The 17,038-nt window shown below is 45.0% G+C and overlaps 1 protein-coding gene across 3 annotated transcripts; it reads right to left on the bottom strand.

Annotated features, from left to right (window-relative positions):
- Window positions 1–715: 715 nt before the first annotated feature.
- Window positions 716–9,437, bottom strand: LOC112606241 (serum amyloid A-2 protein). 3 transcript variants are annotated; one of them, XM_025356438.1, is made up of 4 exons: window positions 9,366–9,392; window positions 8,689–8,783; window positions 6,678–6,816; window positions 716–1,653 (listed from the first exon to the last, which is right to left on the bottom strand). In XM_025356438.1, the coding sequence occupies exons 2-4, from the start codon at window positions 8,777–8,779 to the stop codon at window positions 1,470–1,472; spliced, it is 414 nt and encodes a 137-aa protein (XP_025212223.1). In that variant the 5' UTR covers window positions 8,780–8,783; window positions 9,366–9,392; the 3' UTR covers window positions 716–1,469. The 3 variants fall into 3 exon arrangements, with proteins under 3 accessions (XP_025212223.1, XP_025212224.1, XP_025212225.1); XM_025356439.1 differs by lacking the exon at window positions 716–1,653 and adding an exon at window positions 5,993–6,274 and having other exon boundaries at window positions 9,366–9,437; XM_025356440.1 differs by lacking the exon at window positions 716–1,653 and adding an exon at window positions 6,005–6,274 and having other exon boundaries at window positions 9,222–9,398.
- Window positions 9,438–17,038: the final 7,601 nt, after the last annotated feature.

The following is a 17,038-nucleotide window of genomic DNA, read 5'->3' as shown; positions in this document are numbered from 1 at the left end:
ATGGTGAAAAAGTATCAGATTTTATAAATTATTTGTTTGTTTGTTTGAGACAGAGTCTCACTCTGTCTCCCAGGCTGGAGTGCAGTGGTGTGGTCTCAGCTCACTGCAACCTCCACCTCCGGGGTTCAAGCGATTTCCCCTGCCTCAGCCTCCTGAGTAGCTAAGATTATAGGCACACGACACCACACCCACCTAACTTTTCTATTTTTAAAAGAGATGGGGTTTCGCCATGTTGGCCAGGCTAGTCTCAACCCACTTACCTCAAGTGATCTGCCCACCTCAGCCTCCCAAAGTGCTGGGATTACACATCATGGAAAATTGGGTATCCATCCCCTCAAGCATTTATCCTTTATGTTACAAACAATCCAGTTATACTCCTTTGGTTATTTTACAATGGACAACTAAATTACTGACTATAGTCCCCCCGTTGTGCTATCAAATACTAGGTCTTATTCATACTAAGTATTTTTTTGTACCCATTAACCATCCTCACCTCCCCTCACTTCCCCTTCCCCACTACCCTTCCCAGCCTCTGGTAACCATCCTTCTATTCTCCATCTCCATGAATTCAATTGTTTTGATTTTTAGATCCCACAAATAAATGAGAACATGTGATGTTTGTCTTTCTGTTTCTGAATGATTTCACTTAGCATGATGACCTCCAGTTCCATCCATATTGTTGCAGCTTACCCTGAGTTATAAAAGATTCACCAGATAACGTTAATATTATTATTATTATTATTTTCCTTATTTGTTGATAAATATTTAGCATATTTGGAATTTGTCCTACCATAGTATATACAGTATGTTTTCAACATTATGTTGTTTTAGATGGTCACCCAGTTGTACCAATCCCATTTGTTGAATAGTCCATGTTTTACTTACTACGTTAACATACAACCTTTATCATATACAAAATTCTCATATGCACTTATATCTAATTCTGAGAATTTGGATCCACTGATCACGTTTTTTCTATATATAAGTCAGTACTACACTGTTGTACTTATTGAGGCTTTATTCAGTGTATTAATTGCCCTCGTTACTTTTTTTTCAGAAGTAGTTGGAGTTCATTTTCTATTATTTCTTCTAACTGCTAGTTTTTGTATCCACACCTTCTTGTCTGTGGTGTTTTGATTGATGCCTGGGGTGTCCAGGAGTCCTATCATACCACCTCCCATTCTCTCTTATCACTGGTCCATTTAGTTCTCCAGACCTTCCCCTGCAACCACCTTCACGAGATAGTCAGTGACTCCGTGTTGCTTAAGCCAAAGGTGAACTCCTCAACTGCTGAGCAGAATCTGACACTACTAATCAATAGCTCCATCAGGGACTCTGGAACACCATGCTTTCCTAGTTTTTCTCCTTTCCCAACAGCTGCTCCTTCTCAATCTGTTTTGCTGTATCCAGCTTCTCCTCCAAACTTCTTAGAGAATGGAGACACCTACACTGAACCTTCAGACCTGTCTTCAGTCTCCATTCACATGCTGAGGGAGCTCATCCATGCCTCTTAGCACAGGTTCCAAAGGCCATGGTCTTGTTAGTGGTGGTTGTTTACACTGAATCTTCATTGCCTGGATCAATGCCTGGGTTATGTAGGAATGAAGAAAAAAAGCTTCTTCCTTCACTCTCCGGAGTTCAGCTGAAAATAAACTGACAAAGGCAGATTAATAAGAGAAAAAGTCATATACATTTATTTTAACATGCACGGGGAAAAATCACAGGAGAGTGATTTCCCAAATACCAATGGGGTACAGGTGATTATATACCATTCTTCATAGGGGAAGAGAAGATGGGGAATGTAGAAGATGGGGAATTTTTTTGGAGTCATGAATGATTGTTAGGAAGAATGAGTGGACCTGAGGGATAGAAATTAACTTGTAAATGGTTCTCTTGAAATTTGAATGAGCCCAAGAAACAGGTGTCATCTTTTGAAAAAGTCCATCCAGTCGTGGTTGAATTCCTCAGTCATCTTCTCTGATATAATGAGATTTCGTGGAGCAGGTGGAAGGCAGTTGTTTTCTCTTTGATGGGATGCAGCCATAAGGCAGATAAGAGAATAGCCTCTTCCAGCATATGTTTATACACTGTTCCTGGGAATGTCAGTTAGTATAGCCTCTATGGAAAGCAGTATGGAGATTTCCCAGAGAACTAAAAACAGAGCTACCATTTGACCCAGCAATCCCATTACTGAGTACCTACCCAAAGGTATAAAAAATACACCTGAATGCATGTATTTATCACAATACTATTATTCACAGTAGCAAATATATGGAATTAATGTAAGTGTCTATCAACGGATGATGGGGAGTGTGTGTATGTGTGTATACACATATATACACCATAGAATACTATTCAGCCATTAAAAAGAATGAAATCATGCCTTTTGCTGCAACATAGATAGAACTAGCGGCCATTATCTTAAGTGAAATAACCCAGAAAGTCAAATATCACATTTTCTCACTTATAAATGGGAGCTAAATAATGTGTATACATGGACATAGAGAGTGGAATAATAGACACTAGAGACTCAGAAAGATGGAGGGTGGAAAGGGGTGGAGGGTTGAGAAATTACCTAACAGGTACAGTAAACACTACTCGGGTGATGGTTACACTAAGAACCCAGATTTCACCACTACGCAATCTATCAGTGTAGCAAATCTGTACTTGTACCCCTTAAATCTATAAATAAATAAATATATAAATAAACAAATAAATATTTTAAATAACAATAAACGCTGAATGAACACATGGAAGCACATTTCTGAATGTCTGAAATAATTCCTAATTCAATGACATGTTTAAAAATAACAAGCAGCTCAATTTGCGTGTAGCATGAGGTACATGAATTAAAGTCATAGGAGATAAGATTGAAAAGATTCAGTACCCTATTAGTCAGGGTTCTTGAGAGACACAAGACAAATGATTTATTTGTATATGTATGTGTATGTATGTATGTATGTATGTATTGTAAGGAATTGGCTCACAAGATCATGACGGCTGAGAAGTTCCACAATCTGCCATCTGCAAGCTAGAAACTCAGGAAAGTGTAATTCAGTCTGAGTTCAAAGGCCTGAGAACCAGAGGAACTGATCATGTAAATCCAGTTTGAGGGCAAGAGAAGATGAGAAGAGATGTCCAACTCAAGCAGCGAGGCAGGGGAAAAGGGAGGTAAATCCATCCTTCCTCTATTTTGTTCTATTCAAGCCTTCAACAGATTGGGTGATGCCCAACTGCACTGAGAATAGCAATCTACTTTATTGGGTCCAATTCAAATGTTAATCTCTTCTGGAAACACCCTCACAGATGACCCCAGAAACAATGTGAATCTGGGCACCCTCAAATTTATATATATACACATACATATATATATATATATATCAGTGGGTTGGGCTCAGTGACTCATGCCTGTAATCTCAGCACTTTGGGAGGTCAAGGCAGGCAGATTACTTGAGCCCGGGAGTTCAAGACCAGCCTGGGCGACACGGCAAAACCCCGTCTCTACAAAAAATACAAAAATTAGCCAAGTGTCATAGCACACACCTGCAGTCCCCATTATTCAAGAGGCTGAAGTGGAGGGATCTCTTGAGCCCCGAGAGGTCGAGGTTACAGTGAGCCATGATCCCGCCATGGCACTTCAGCCTGGACAAAAGAGGGAGACCCTGTCTCAAATAACGAAGCAAAACAAAACACAACTATAACATAGAGCAATTCAATTTCCCTTTCTCAAACTTTTCTAACAGAGAGAAGCATGTTAATTCTTACTGAGGAAAACCAAGTAATTAATAAAAGGTATTTGGGTGTGTCAGAGCATAGGGATTAGGTGTGACTTTACAAATTACAGATTTCTGGGTAAACAAAGCACTTTTTTCCTTGGATATAAATTTTGATTTAAAACATTTTTAACCTATGGACTATACTGAATTAAATTTTTTTTCAAAGTGTAGATTTCAAGAAGGGGAGTGATTTGGTCCTTTACAGACTGATGAATGAACTTCTGTATCCGAATCTTGCTTCAGTGAATTATTTCTAGTAATAATATGTTGATTGCAAAGTTTTGTATATCTGCAAAGACTTTGAAAGCTTGCTTTATTTGCCTTTGAAAGCCATTCTTTCTCTCACCCTCCTTTTCTTCATCTCCAGCCCCCCAAAATCTACAACTTAAGTACTTGTGACAGAAATCTGATTGTAAGCATCCTAATAATAGCATTACAGTCTCTTTTTACAACTTGGGGTCAATTCAGACCTTACTAGACTGAACACTAATCTCAGCAGTGGATCGAGTATGCTCCCATGAGCCAATCTTCCACCTCTCTCACCTTCATCTTATTTATCTTGCCTTTGCCTTGTTTTGGCATTGACACATCTTTGAGACTCAGACTTAAACCTCCTATACCTCCCATACCTACACTTCCATTAGTGTCTTTTGATGGGAACTGTATGAGAAAGTTCTGCTGTAAATAGTTCAACTTTATATCCATACATTTTCTTCCTCCTTGACAAATCAGTTTGTCTTTCCTCTGTAAATATAATTTTATAACTAATCTTCTCACCTTAGGAGTCCTCTTCAATTCTTTTTTCAGAGAAAAGGGGTATGCCAGTTAACAGTTTCTTTATTTTGAGCTCCACACCCACCCCTTTGCCCTAATTGTGATGCTGGAGCTGGACCCTGTAAGCATTTCTCCTTTGCCAGTTGGGCATGATGTTAATCTTCACACATAGAGGGTGTTAGAGGGCCAAGCAGGAAATGAAGACATCTTTTCCTGATCGTGTGTGCTTTGCTTCCTCTCAGCTCCTGTACAGGACACCCAGTGGCACTCGCCCCAGAGATCTGAGTGGCATCCCAAGGCCAAGGCAGTTTCCTGACAATTTCCGTGGCACCTCAGTAGGACGTCCATGATGTTCACCAGCAGCCCACTTATCTTAATCAGCTCGGGCTGCTGTAACAAAATAGTACAGCCATGCTGTGAGTTGGAGTTTCAAGATACACATTTTGGCAAGATATAATTCAGTCCAGAGCACTCCACTTTCACAGCTGGCTTCCCAGGGGGTGTGATAACATCCTCTCTCCTGCCCCCAAGCAGACAGTTTCCCAAATTTGTCGCAGGAACGCTAGCTGCATTCCTAGAGTTAAGTTACACCCTGGGCAGCTTCCTGCCAAGTTTCATTAATACCTCAATGGAGTTTGTTAGTTTTGGCTTGAAGGACCCAATAAATTATTTGCCATCCAATGTCAGTCTTGTGAGGGGCCCAATCTCAAATTTATACATTCTCATATGCTGTACTCTTAGAAGTTAATGCTGCTATCAGTTAATAATTCTTTATATTAAAATTTCCCTTTTCAAATTACTGCCTGGTTTCTGTCTTCCAAAGGGACCCTGACTGATGAAACAGTTCTTCTCTATCTGGCTCTCTCTTCACTGCCACGACTTCCATAATTTTGATCTAGTTAAGGTCCAGAAACTCAGAAAACATTCTTAAAAGGAGTCGCATTACATATTTAGACTTGAAATAAGGCAACAAAAACAGAGTGGAAGAGAACTGCATTGGAGGTATTTTTTAGACAGAATGGGTAGAAATTCATTAATGCCTGAATTTGTAGGTGTTGCTGAGAAATGAAAGGAAGATTGGGGTGGCAGTCATTGAGGCAGGATTTCATGATTCAATTGTCTGTGTCCCCTGCCTCCAGAAACAGAGATCACTGAGGAACGAAGAACCGGGGGACAGAGAAGGCAACAGGAAATAATTGACAGGAGATGAGAAGCCTGGACAAGGAAGGGACTGGAAATAGCAATAATGTATCCACAAGGGTATGGAAAAAAGGAGGTCTGACTTGTGGAGGGGTTGATGCAGGTGTCTGCGCTATGACTGCTAAGAATGTCTCCTCACATCCAAATACATAGGCCTACCTAGGCTCACCCTTCACGTGAGTGTGCATTGATTTCCCCTTTGTACCAAACAGGCAGTACGCACCAAACGACCACACTGTTTCAACAAATTCAAACTCTTAAGCATTTATTAGATGCCTATTGTATGCCATATCTCAGCTTCTGTGGACACAGACCTCACTAACTTTGTGTCCCTGCCCTGAGGGCCTCACAGCCAGGTCTCCTGAAAGCAGACTGAAGAGGAAGCTCAGTACTTCTCAGGCAGGCCAGCAGGTCGGAAGTGATTGGGGTCTTTGCCACTCCTGCCCCATTCATTAGCAGCCTGATCAGCCAGTGTGTCCTCCGCACCACGGCCCAGGAGTTTCTGGATATTCTCTCTGGCATCGCTGTAGTCCAGGCAGGCAAGAGGGAGATTAATCACCAGGCCAGTGAGCAACAGCGCACCCTCCCAAACTCCCTTGGAATGGGGGTTCCAAGGGAGGGCTCTGAGAGGAGCCCAGAAAGGCCAAGGAAGTGGTGGTGAAAACACTGCCCCTGCCTGGACACCGCCCCACTCAGCCAGGCTAGGCAACCCGAGGCTGGATGAACAGCACCCAGAGAGGGAGGGTGAGGAATCACTCGCTCCTACCATCACTCAGACCCTCACACTGAGCACAGAGGCAGAGAGAGGGCAAGAGGAGGAGGGTCTGCAGCCTCTAACTTCTCTACAAGGAGCTCGCCTCCCTCCTGATTGTCCAAGGCAGGCAAGCTCTGCTCACACAGCCCTGGCATCCCAGGAACTCCAGTTACCTGATCACTTCTGCGGCCCAGGCACCCCCAGGTCCCCGTTGGGCAGCATCATAGTTCCCCCTAGCATGGAAGTATTTGTCTGCATTTATGTAATTGGCTTCTCTCATGTCAGAGTAGGCTCTCCACATGTCCCGAGCACCTGGAAAGGAATAGAAAGGCAGAAGGGACATCAGGAGAACATGAAAAATCCAACAACACCTTAGAGGGGAATGAAAGAAGGACAAATCTTCCACTGACTTCAAGCTTTCAGCCTGCGATCGTAGCAGCCTTGGATACCGTGGGTTGAGAAGCACATTCCTTTATCCTAGTTGGCTTCTCCAGGTCCCCTGGTGAAGAGCCACTGCTATAGAATGAAGCTGTCTGTGATAAGATCCAGGAGTGTATAGGAATGAGGTGGTGACATGAAATACTGATGCTGAGAAAGGTGGCAGACACAGAGCACCTCTGCCCTGACTACTAAAATATATATTCTTGCAAATGGAATACATCTCATTGTGACCTGAGTCCCAGTGACTGCTAGGAGCATAAAAGTCCCTAAACACTTTCTCAGTAGGCTGTACTGATGCTGTGGGTTGCTTGAGGAAGCAATAGAGCAGTGGTGCTCGGCCTTGGCTGTACTTTCTTTTTTTGTTTTTTTAGACGGAGTCTCGCTCTGTCACCCAGGCTGGAGCACACTGGTGCGATCTAACTCACTACAACCTCTGCTTCCTGGGTTCAAGTGATTCTCCTGCTTCAGCCTCCCAAGTAGCTGGGATTCCAGGTGCCTGCCACCATGCCTGGCTACATTTTACTGTTTTTAGTAGAGACAGGGTTTCACCATGCTGGCCAGGCTGCTCAGAAACTCATGACCTCAAGTGATTCATCCACCTTGGCCTCCCAAAGTGCTGGAATTACAGGTGTGAGCCTTGGCTGCACTCTCTAACCACCCAGAGAGAAACTGAAAGTCCCGATGCCCAGGCCACACCCCAGGCCAGTTTCTGCAGACTCTGTTGGGGAGTTGCAGGCATGGGTAGTTCAGGTGATGCCAAGGCGTGCCTGAGATTCATAACCATCAAGCTCTAGGAGCTGGTCAGTGATGCATCTACCTGGCAAGAGCTCTGACCTCAGGCACAGCTGGGCTCAAACCTCTGCTCTGCCACCTGCTGACTGGCAGTAAGTCCCTGGGCAGCGGTCTCAGCTGCTCTAAGCCTCAGCTTTGTCACCTTCAAAGAGGGGAGGATGCCTGCCTCACAGAGTCGTTCTGAAATTCAATGAGAAGATGCTCTGATCCTTGTGGGAGTTTGATGCACGTCAGTTCCCATCTCCTGTCAAGAAGGCTGGAGAAGGAATGGAAATGGAACAAACCTGGAAGGGAGCCCCTGACAGAGCGAGGCTAAAGAGCCCTGTACATTATCCAACTAGGAAAGCAAAGGAGGAAGGAGAAAGAAGACACAAGGGTCAACAGCCTTAGTCATGCTCTTATGAGATTTATGCTGAGGGACATTTTATACCAATTGCAGGCCTTATTTTGCATCTTCTACTCAAAACAAACAGCTCAGCTACTCCTGGAAAGGATGATTGTTCTTTCTCTGAGCAACTGACTGACTCTCTAAGTTGTTGAGCAGCTCCCCAGACACCCGGCACATCCTGCACGTTGGGCACCACAACCTAAGGCAGCGGCTCAAACCTTAAGAAAGCACAAAAATACCCCGTGTGCGTTGTTACTGGATCTCCCGTCCCTTACGGCTCAGGAGATGTGTTTTTGATACACCTTGCAGCGGCTTCTGAAACGTGATCCATCCGCTGAACACACCGAGAAGCTGCACTACGGGGAAAGAAGATATTCCCAGCAGCTCTGAAAGACCCGAGATGGGCAATCCAGCAAAGCCTAGTTCATGACAGGCCTTAGCAACGCAGACACTAGCAACTCTGTGGTTCAAAAGCAGCCTTCCGAAAGCATCATTTCCCCCATTTGATGAGGTTCAGGATGATGCTTCTCTTCAGAAATCCTGCATACCTTCTGAAGCCTTACCATCATAAGCCTCACCAAGGAAGGAAAACCAGCCTCGGCTGCTGACACCCAGGACCAAGGAGCAGAAAACCAGGCCCGTGAGAAGCTTCATGGTGCTGAAATGAAAGGAGAAGTCAGGCAGTTGCCCACAAGGGTGGCACAGCTTTCCTTGGGACTCATATTCCAACGAGAGCCTGGTTATTTCCACTGGATCTTATTAGAATCTTAGTGGCTCATCTAAGAAACCTTGCAGCAGGACCTCACTCAGAGCCAGAAGCCCTTGGTTCTGAACCCATCAGCCCTAAAGCCTGACTGTGTAAGAGGATGCCAACGTGGCATTGATGGAGGAAGGCGGGAGCTATGACCAGACTGTCACTCCCTCAAGTAGCCTATAATTCCCCACAATGCATTTACCGTGTGATCCCTCTGCCCAGCACAGAACTCAACATGGGATAAACACAAAGTAAGATCACAATTTTTTATTCTTAAAGCTTTTAGACCTGGTATTCCTAGGTGGTCTCCCATCCAAGTACTACCAGGCCGACCCTGCTTACCTCCCTAGATCAGAGGAGATAAGACACCTTCAGAATGGTATGGCTGTAGGCCCCAGGATAACTATTTTTTAAAGGAAATGACAATCTTTTTGGGAAAGAGAAAACAGAGGAAGTTTTAAAATCACTCCTTGGTGTGCTCCTCACCTGATCTGTGCTGGAGCTGAGCTGCGGGTCCCTGTCTGCCAGGGAGAGGTGGCTGCTATTTATGCTGAGCCTTCCCTGTTGGGCTCTTGGGAGGGAAGAAAAGCTGGATGTGGTTCCTGGGGAAAGTCCCTGCAGGTCATTTCCCCTACAAAACAGTCTAAGACAAGTTCCTGGACGCCAGTGGTTTCTTCATCCCGGGTCATTTATCCCAGTTGTGCAACCTGTGGGAACAAGACAGGTTTGCTGTGCATGGCAGCTGTCAGGGCAGGAGACCAGCTCTGCTCCTCAGAATTGAGGGGGCTGAGGCTGCAGAGTTGAGAGTGGGAGCCCCATGATGGTGGCACCTGGGCTGCTGGAAGGTGTGGAGGGCAGTTCTTCAGTCAGCTCCTGACTATACTGGTCATTGCCTCAGGATGGGCCCTGCTGGGCCACATGGCAGATGGCCCTGACGTGAAGTCCCTGTGAGTTCATGTCTAAAGCCTTTCAGTTTTAAAATGGACAGCCTGCCCCTGCCACATCTCATGTGTGCCCTGGAAGGATCCTTCCACCCCTCTGTCTGGATATCCTGAGATTTCTCAGCACAGAAAATCTCTGCTCAGCTGGCCTAGCCAATTTGGAAATGTCTTTTCTAAGCTGGCTCCTGAGCCGAGGGCAATGTAGAGCAGGGCACTTTCTGCTGCTCTTGCCTAGTCCTGAAGCCCCACCTTGGGAGAATGCGAGTGTGGTGCATTAAATTGGCAGCCCAGCTGGGGATGTGCCCGGCTCCCAGGCAGGGAAGGATGGGAGAGCTCTTGTTCTGCTCTATTATCATGGAGGGATGCAGGGGCCACACAGTTCACTCTCTCATGAGAACATCAACAGGGTCAGAGTAGCTCTGCAGAGGCTTGTGGAGGAGCATGGTGGCCAGAGATGGGTCAGTATCAGAGCCCAGCAGGGCTGAGGCCAGGACATGCAGAGAGGCTGGTGGACATAGCAGCAACTCTGGTTTCTTCTTCTGCAGTCCATGTTCATACTCTGAGGGCTAGGCATTTGTAATAACAAACAAAAAATTTAGAAATGGGCCAGGACAGTGGCATGTGCCTGTAGTCCCAGCTACTTGGGAGGCCAAGGCAGGAGGCCTGCTTGAACCCACAAGTTTGAGGCCACATTGGACACATGAGGACAACACGGCAAGATTGCCTTTAAAAACATTTTTTTAATCTCTGAGAAATGGGTGGGGCGAGGAGGTAAAGGATGGCCAAACGCCCCATAAATAGCAAATGCGTGGCTCCCGTGTGAACAATGACATTGTAGACTCTGCTCTGACACCTATGCATTGACACCTCCGCCTCTCCCACTACATCCTGCCACCTTAAAACCATTGAGAGTGGTACCTGCTGGAACAGGTCTACACACACAGTCACACATCTTTTAGGCAGGGTAGTTGACACTCCCAGGGAGAAAGAGCTCACAGAGAGATGCTAAATGTTTCCAACTCGGTAGAGAAAATAATAGTACATCATGATCAACCAGGGTTTATTCCAGGGATTCAAGAAGAGTTTAATATCAGAAAAATCTATCTTTGTAATTCACTGTACCAGTAATCAAAGAAAAGGACTGTACATTTATTTTACTAGATGCAGAAAATGAATTTCATAATTGTCAACATCTATTGATGATAAGGAAAATGTATAACAAAATAAAGAGACCCTTTCTGACTTGAGAAAGGATAAATATCAATATGTTATAGCAACAGTTCTCAAACTGTTTTCCAGGGAACCCTGAGAATCCCTCCTTAGGGAGGCTTTGATATCAAAATTATTTTTAGAATAGTACTAACACACTGTTTTCATGTTTCAGTCTCATTTTCTCATGAGTACACACAATATGATAAGTTCGTTGATATGAGTGCGGATTTCCACATTGTAACTGACTTTTCAGAAGCTACCACTTGTTGAGTTTGGTATAGTATAGAATAGCCACAATTGCCGGGTGTGGTGGCTCACGCCTGTAATCCCAACACTTTGAGAGGCAGAAGCGGGTGGATCATGAGGTCAGGAGATCAAGACCATCCTGGCTAACACGGTGAAATCCTGTCTCTACCAAAAATTTAAAAAAAATTAGCCGGGTGTGGTGGCAGGTGCCTGTAGTCCCAGTCACTCAGGAGGCTGAGGCAGGAGAATGGCATGAACCCGGGAGGTGGAGCTTGCAGTGAGTCATGATTGTGCCACCACACTCCAGCCTGGGCGACAGAGCGAGACTCCGTCTCAAAAAAAAAAAAAAGAATAGCCACAATTATCTAAAAATACCATTAAGATACACTCCCCCTTTTCAACTATATATCTCTGTGAGGCTGACTTTTCTTCATATACTCCAATCTAAACAACATATTAAAACAAATTGGATGATGAATCAGATAGGGAAATCCAGGTATGAAAAAAAAAATCAGACATGAAAAATTTTCAAGAGGGTAAAACCATAGTACTCTTCTTACTAATTTTTTCAGAAAATGGCTTTTACATAAAAATATATTATTTATGTTAACATATAGAAGATTTATAATTTTTTGAAGAATTGATAAATGTTTAAATTTTTTCTTTCTAATATGGTAAATACTGATAAATAGAGTCCCCATAAATAAAAGTTCTTTGGGGTCTTCAATAATTTTTAATAGTGTAATGGGATCCTGAGACCAAAAGGTTTGAGAACCATTGCTCTACAGCAAACATGTGTAATGAAGACACTTCAGGTGATAAAGAGGCCACAATGGCAGGCGTGGTGGCTCACACTTGTAATCCCAGCACTTAGAGAGGACGAGGCAGGTGGATCATTGGAGGTCAGGAATTCGCGACCAGCCTGGCCAACATGGTAAAACCCTATCTCTTCTAAAAGTACAAAAATTAGTCGGATGTGGTGGCAGGCACCTGTAATCCCAAGTACACAAGAGGTTGAGGCAGGAGAATTACTTGAACCCGGGAGGTGGAGGTTGCAGTGAGCTGAGATCGTGCCACTGCACTCCAGCCTGGGCAACAGAGTGAGACTCCATCATGGGGCGGGGGGGAAAAAAGGGCCAAGATATCCAGTTGTTACTGCTACTGTTTCACATATCCCTGAAGGACCTGCCCAATGCTTAAGAAACACAAGGAAGGTAAGAGGTGAAAGAGAAGAAATGAAACGATCATTGTTTCAAGATGACACCATCTTTTACATAGAAAACCTGTCAGAATCAAATGGCAAACTATTAGAACTACTAAGAGAATTCAGTGAGGCTGCTGTATTCATAGCGAAATTTTAAAAATTGATAGCATTTCTCTGCAACAACAGTTACAAAATATAGCAAAATGTAGTACCAAAAATATTATCTAGGAAATAACCTCTTACAGAGAAAATTTAGTCTGTTAAAGGATAAAAAGTGGCACATCATGTCCACAGAGATTATATTTTAGCTTAGCAAAGATACCAATTCTCCCAAATTTATTTATAAATTAAATGCAATGTGAATCAAAATTTCCCACTGGAATTTTTATCTGGAATGCAACAAATTCTTTCCTTCTTTCTTTCTTTCTTTCTTTCTTTCTTTCTTTCTTTCTTTCTTTCTTTCTTTCTTTCTTTCTTTCTTTCTTTCTTTCTTTCTTTCTTTCTTTTCTTTCTTTCTTTCTTTCTTTCTTTCCTTTCTTTTTTGTTTTAAGGCAAAGTCTGGCTCTGTCACCCAGGCTGCAGTGCAGTGATACAATCTCAGCTCACTGAAACCTCAACCTCTCCAGCTCAGGTGAACCTCCCACCTCAGCCTGCCGAGTAGCTGGGACTACAGGTGCACACCACCAGGCCTAGATACTTTTTGTATTTATTGTAAATAAACCTGCGTTGGGCTCCCAAAGTGCTGAAATTACAGGTGTGAGCCACCACACCCAGCTAACAAATTAATTCTTTATAATAAATAAGTTATCTATGAAAAGTTCAGTCAGCCGGGTGCAGTGGTTCACGCCTGTAATCCCAGCACTTTGGGGGGGCTGAAGCAGGCGGATCACCTGAGGTTGGGAGTTCGAGACTAGCCTGACCAATCTAGAGAAACCCTGTCTCTACTAAAAATACAAAATTAGCTGGGCGTGGTGGCACATGCCTGTAATCCCAGCTACTTGGGAGGCTGAGGCAGGAGAATCGCTTGAACCCAGGGGGCAGAGGTTGCGGTGAGCTGAGATCGCACCATTGCACTCCAGCCTGGGCAACAACAGCGAAACTCCGTCTCAAAACAAAAAAGAAAAGTTAAGTCAATGAAAAGTTAAGTCAATTAAAAAAGTAAAAGTTGTGGTGTTATTTTGTGTGTGTGTATATATATATATCTTTTATTTGAGACCGAGTCTCTTTCTGTTGCCCAGGCTGGAGTGCAGTCGTGCGCTCTCTGCTCACTGCAACCTCTGCCTCCCGGGTTCAAGTGATTCTTGTGCCTCAGCCTCCCGAGTAGCTGGGATTGCAGGTGTCCACCACCACACCCGGCTAATTTTTGTATTTTTAGTAGAGACGGGGTTTCACCATATTGGCCAGGCTGGTCTCAAACTCCTGACCTCAGGTGATCCACCGGCCTCAGACTCCCAAAGTGCTGGGATTACAGTTGTGAGCCATCGCGCCGGCCATATATTTTGCTTTCCATCTGCAGCTCCTGGATCCTAACTCCTTGTTATATTGTTGGGCACTGTAGGCCTCATTAAACAGAATCTCTGTCTATTACCTTCTCCTGTCCTTCTTCCACCTGCCCCAAGCAAGACTCTAATTTGATTGTGGGTCTCATTCCAGAAAGGGCTTTGCCTCATACCCTGGAGGAAGGAATGCTGCACAGAGAGGCGAACAGACAAGCCTTGCTGGGTTTGTATCACATGTTTTTTGTCCAATCACATTTCTGCATGGTTGTCAATCATGCCTACGTAATGAAACCTCCATAAGAACCCAAAAGGACAGGGTTCAGAGAGTTTCCAGATAGCTGAACACTATCTGGAGAGTGAACACTTCTTGGAGAGTGGCACACCCAGGGAGACTATGAAAGCTCCACGCCCCTTTCCCCTTACCTCACCCTCCACATCTCTTCATCTGTATCCTTCATAATATCCTTTATAATAAACCAGCAAATGTGTTTCCCTGAGTTATGTGAGTCACTCCAGCAAATTAAATGAACCCAAGAAGGGGGTCATGGGAACCCCAACTTGAAGCCAGTCAGTCAGAAGTTCCAGAGGCCCAGACTTGCAGCTGGGGAGAAAGAGGGAGAGGCCTTGGGGACTGAGCCCCCAACCTGTGGGATCTGACACTGTCTCCAGGTAGGTAGTGTTGGAACTGCATTTGAGGACACTCCTGGTGTCTCCTGCTTGGTGTGTGGGGAGAAAAACCCCACACCTTTGGTTATCGAGATCTTCTGTGTTGATGATCGTTGCTGTTTGAGGGCAGAGGGAAAAAGCGGTTTGAGAGAGTTTTTCCCTGACATGAGTGAAGAGGGGACATGTACTAGTCTCTGAGATGTGGAATCAAGGGATCTGCCGCAAGTGAGGAGACCACTAGGAACCCTGCCACAGTCTTTGGGGCAGAGGGTGTCTCGGGGGCAGAAGAAGAAAGAGTTGTTTGCAGTAGCAGTTACGTCCAAAGTGGGCACCAGGAAAGTAGGGCTGCACAGCTTTGCAGAACCTCCTTACTCCGGGCCTGAATGAAACCATTTCCTGTAAAGTGCTAAGCGTAAAGTTTGTCAATGGAGACCCACAGAGAAGTGCGTGTACCCCACCCCACCATCCCACAGGAAATGTCGGAGTGATGTTGGACTGTATCTAGGCAAGGAATGGTTCATGAGGTGTGGTGGAGATGCTGAGGGCCCATGGACATCAGATCCTACTCTACCTGTGCCAGGACACGCCATGCACATGTGCTTCAGGCCACCAGGCGACAGAAGTGTTGCATGAGGTATCAAACGGGCACCTGGGAAAGAGGAGTGTGAACAGCAGATGGGACACACTGGGGACAGTCATAGGAATGAAATGTCCCAGGATGGATGCAGGCAGGCTATGGAGGACTTAGTGAGGACTGCCCTCCAGGTGGGAATGTGGAGCAGGAGACTGGATGGAGACTGGAGGTGTTTTAAGTAGGGAAGCCGACTTGCAAAGGTGACCAGGGAAAGCATGTCAGCCAAGGATGAGACATGCACTGGCAAGACTCTCAGACAGCCTGGCTTGTCTGAGCAGAATGCCTGAGCCATGCCAAGGGTGCCTCGCAAGTTGTATTAATCATGTCCTTTCATTCTGTGTTTTTGGTGCTTGGTATCTGGGCCCTTGCTGACCCTGAGGGACCATTTCTCTCAGAGCTAGTCAAGTCCTAGAGATAGTAAATGACTCTCGTGGGAGCACGCCCTCCATGTGCAGACCAACCAATCCAGAGTCCACACTCCCACCCACCTCCTTTATCAAGCTCTCACATCCTGGGGCACCATCCACCTGTCCTAATCACTCAAAGACCACATCCCAAACAACTAGGGGCAGCCTCCATGCCCCTGCACCCATTGAAATTATTCATGCTAGCCAATCCTAAACCTGTGTATGCTGCCACGTCATTCCTTCCTGCAGAAACACAGTAAGGATTCTTCCTACACCTCCCCTACTTCCTCTGCTCTCTGACTTACCCACTTGCTTCCTGGTGCAGTCCCCTGTGGCATAGTTCACTCTCTTCTCTTGGGAACTGTGAGTAACAGGCTATCTTCTCAATGCCAGTCATCTCCTGAGCTGTTGACCTTGCCATACCTAACTAATAATAAAACCTATATTCTAAGGCAAAAAAAAAAAAAAAAATAGGGTCTCACTCTGTTGCCCAAGCTGGGGTACAGTGGTGTAATCATGACTCACTGTAGCCTCAAACTCCTGGGCTCAAGCAGTTCTCTCATCTCAACCTCCCGAGTAGCTGGGACTTCAGGCACACACCACCATGCCTAGCTAGTCTTCTTATTTTTGTGTAGATACAGAGTCTCTTTATGTTGCCAAGGCTGGTCTTGAACTCCTGGGCTTAAGTGACTCTCCTGCCTTGGCCTCCCAAAGTGCTGCAATTACAGGCATAAGCCACCATGCCCAGCTCAGAAATCTTCTTATTAAAAGTATTTCAAGAAGAGAAAGCCAAAAATGTTGAACATATATATATATAGATAGATACAGATATAGATATAGATATATAGTGGGGGGCAGGCATGGTGGCTCATGCTTGTGGTCCTAACTACTTGAGAGTCTGAGGTGGGAGGATCACTTGAGCCCAAGAGTTAGAGGCTGCCGTGAGCTACAATCCCGCCACTGCACTCCAGCCTGAGCAACAGAGCAAGACCTTGTCTCCAAGAAATAATAATTTAAAAGAAAAATATGAAGACATCTTGTTGTGGGCTGCAAAAAAATTAATAAAAGTCAAATTAAATTAAAATGTGTAAATGGGCCGGGAGCAGTGGCTCACGCCTGTAATCCCAGCACTTTGGGAGGCCAAGGTGGGTGGGTCACTTGAGCCCAGAAGTTTGAGATCAGCCTGGCCAACACGCCGAAACCGCATCTCTACAAAAATTATAAAAATTAACCGGGTGTTGTGGTGTACTCCTGTAGCCCCAGCTACTCGAGAAGCTGAGGTGAGAGGATTGCTTGAGCCTGGGAGATCAAGATTGCCGTGAGCCGAGACTGCACCACTGCACTCCAGCC

This window comes from Theropithecus gelada, chromosome 14 (assembly GCF_003255815.1).
Source record: "Theropithecus gelada isolate Dixy chromosome 14, Tgel_1.0, whole genome shotgun sequence".
Classification (NCBI taxonomy): Eukaryota; Metazoa; Chordata; class Mammalia; order Primates; family Cercopithecidae; genus Theropithecus; species Theropithecus gelada.
This window is presented reverse-complemented; position numbering and strand designations above follow the sequence as displayed.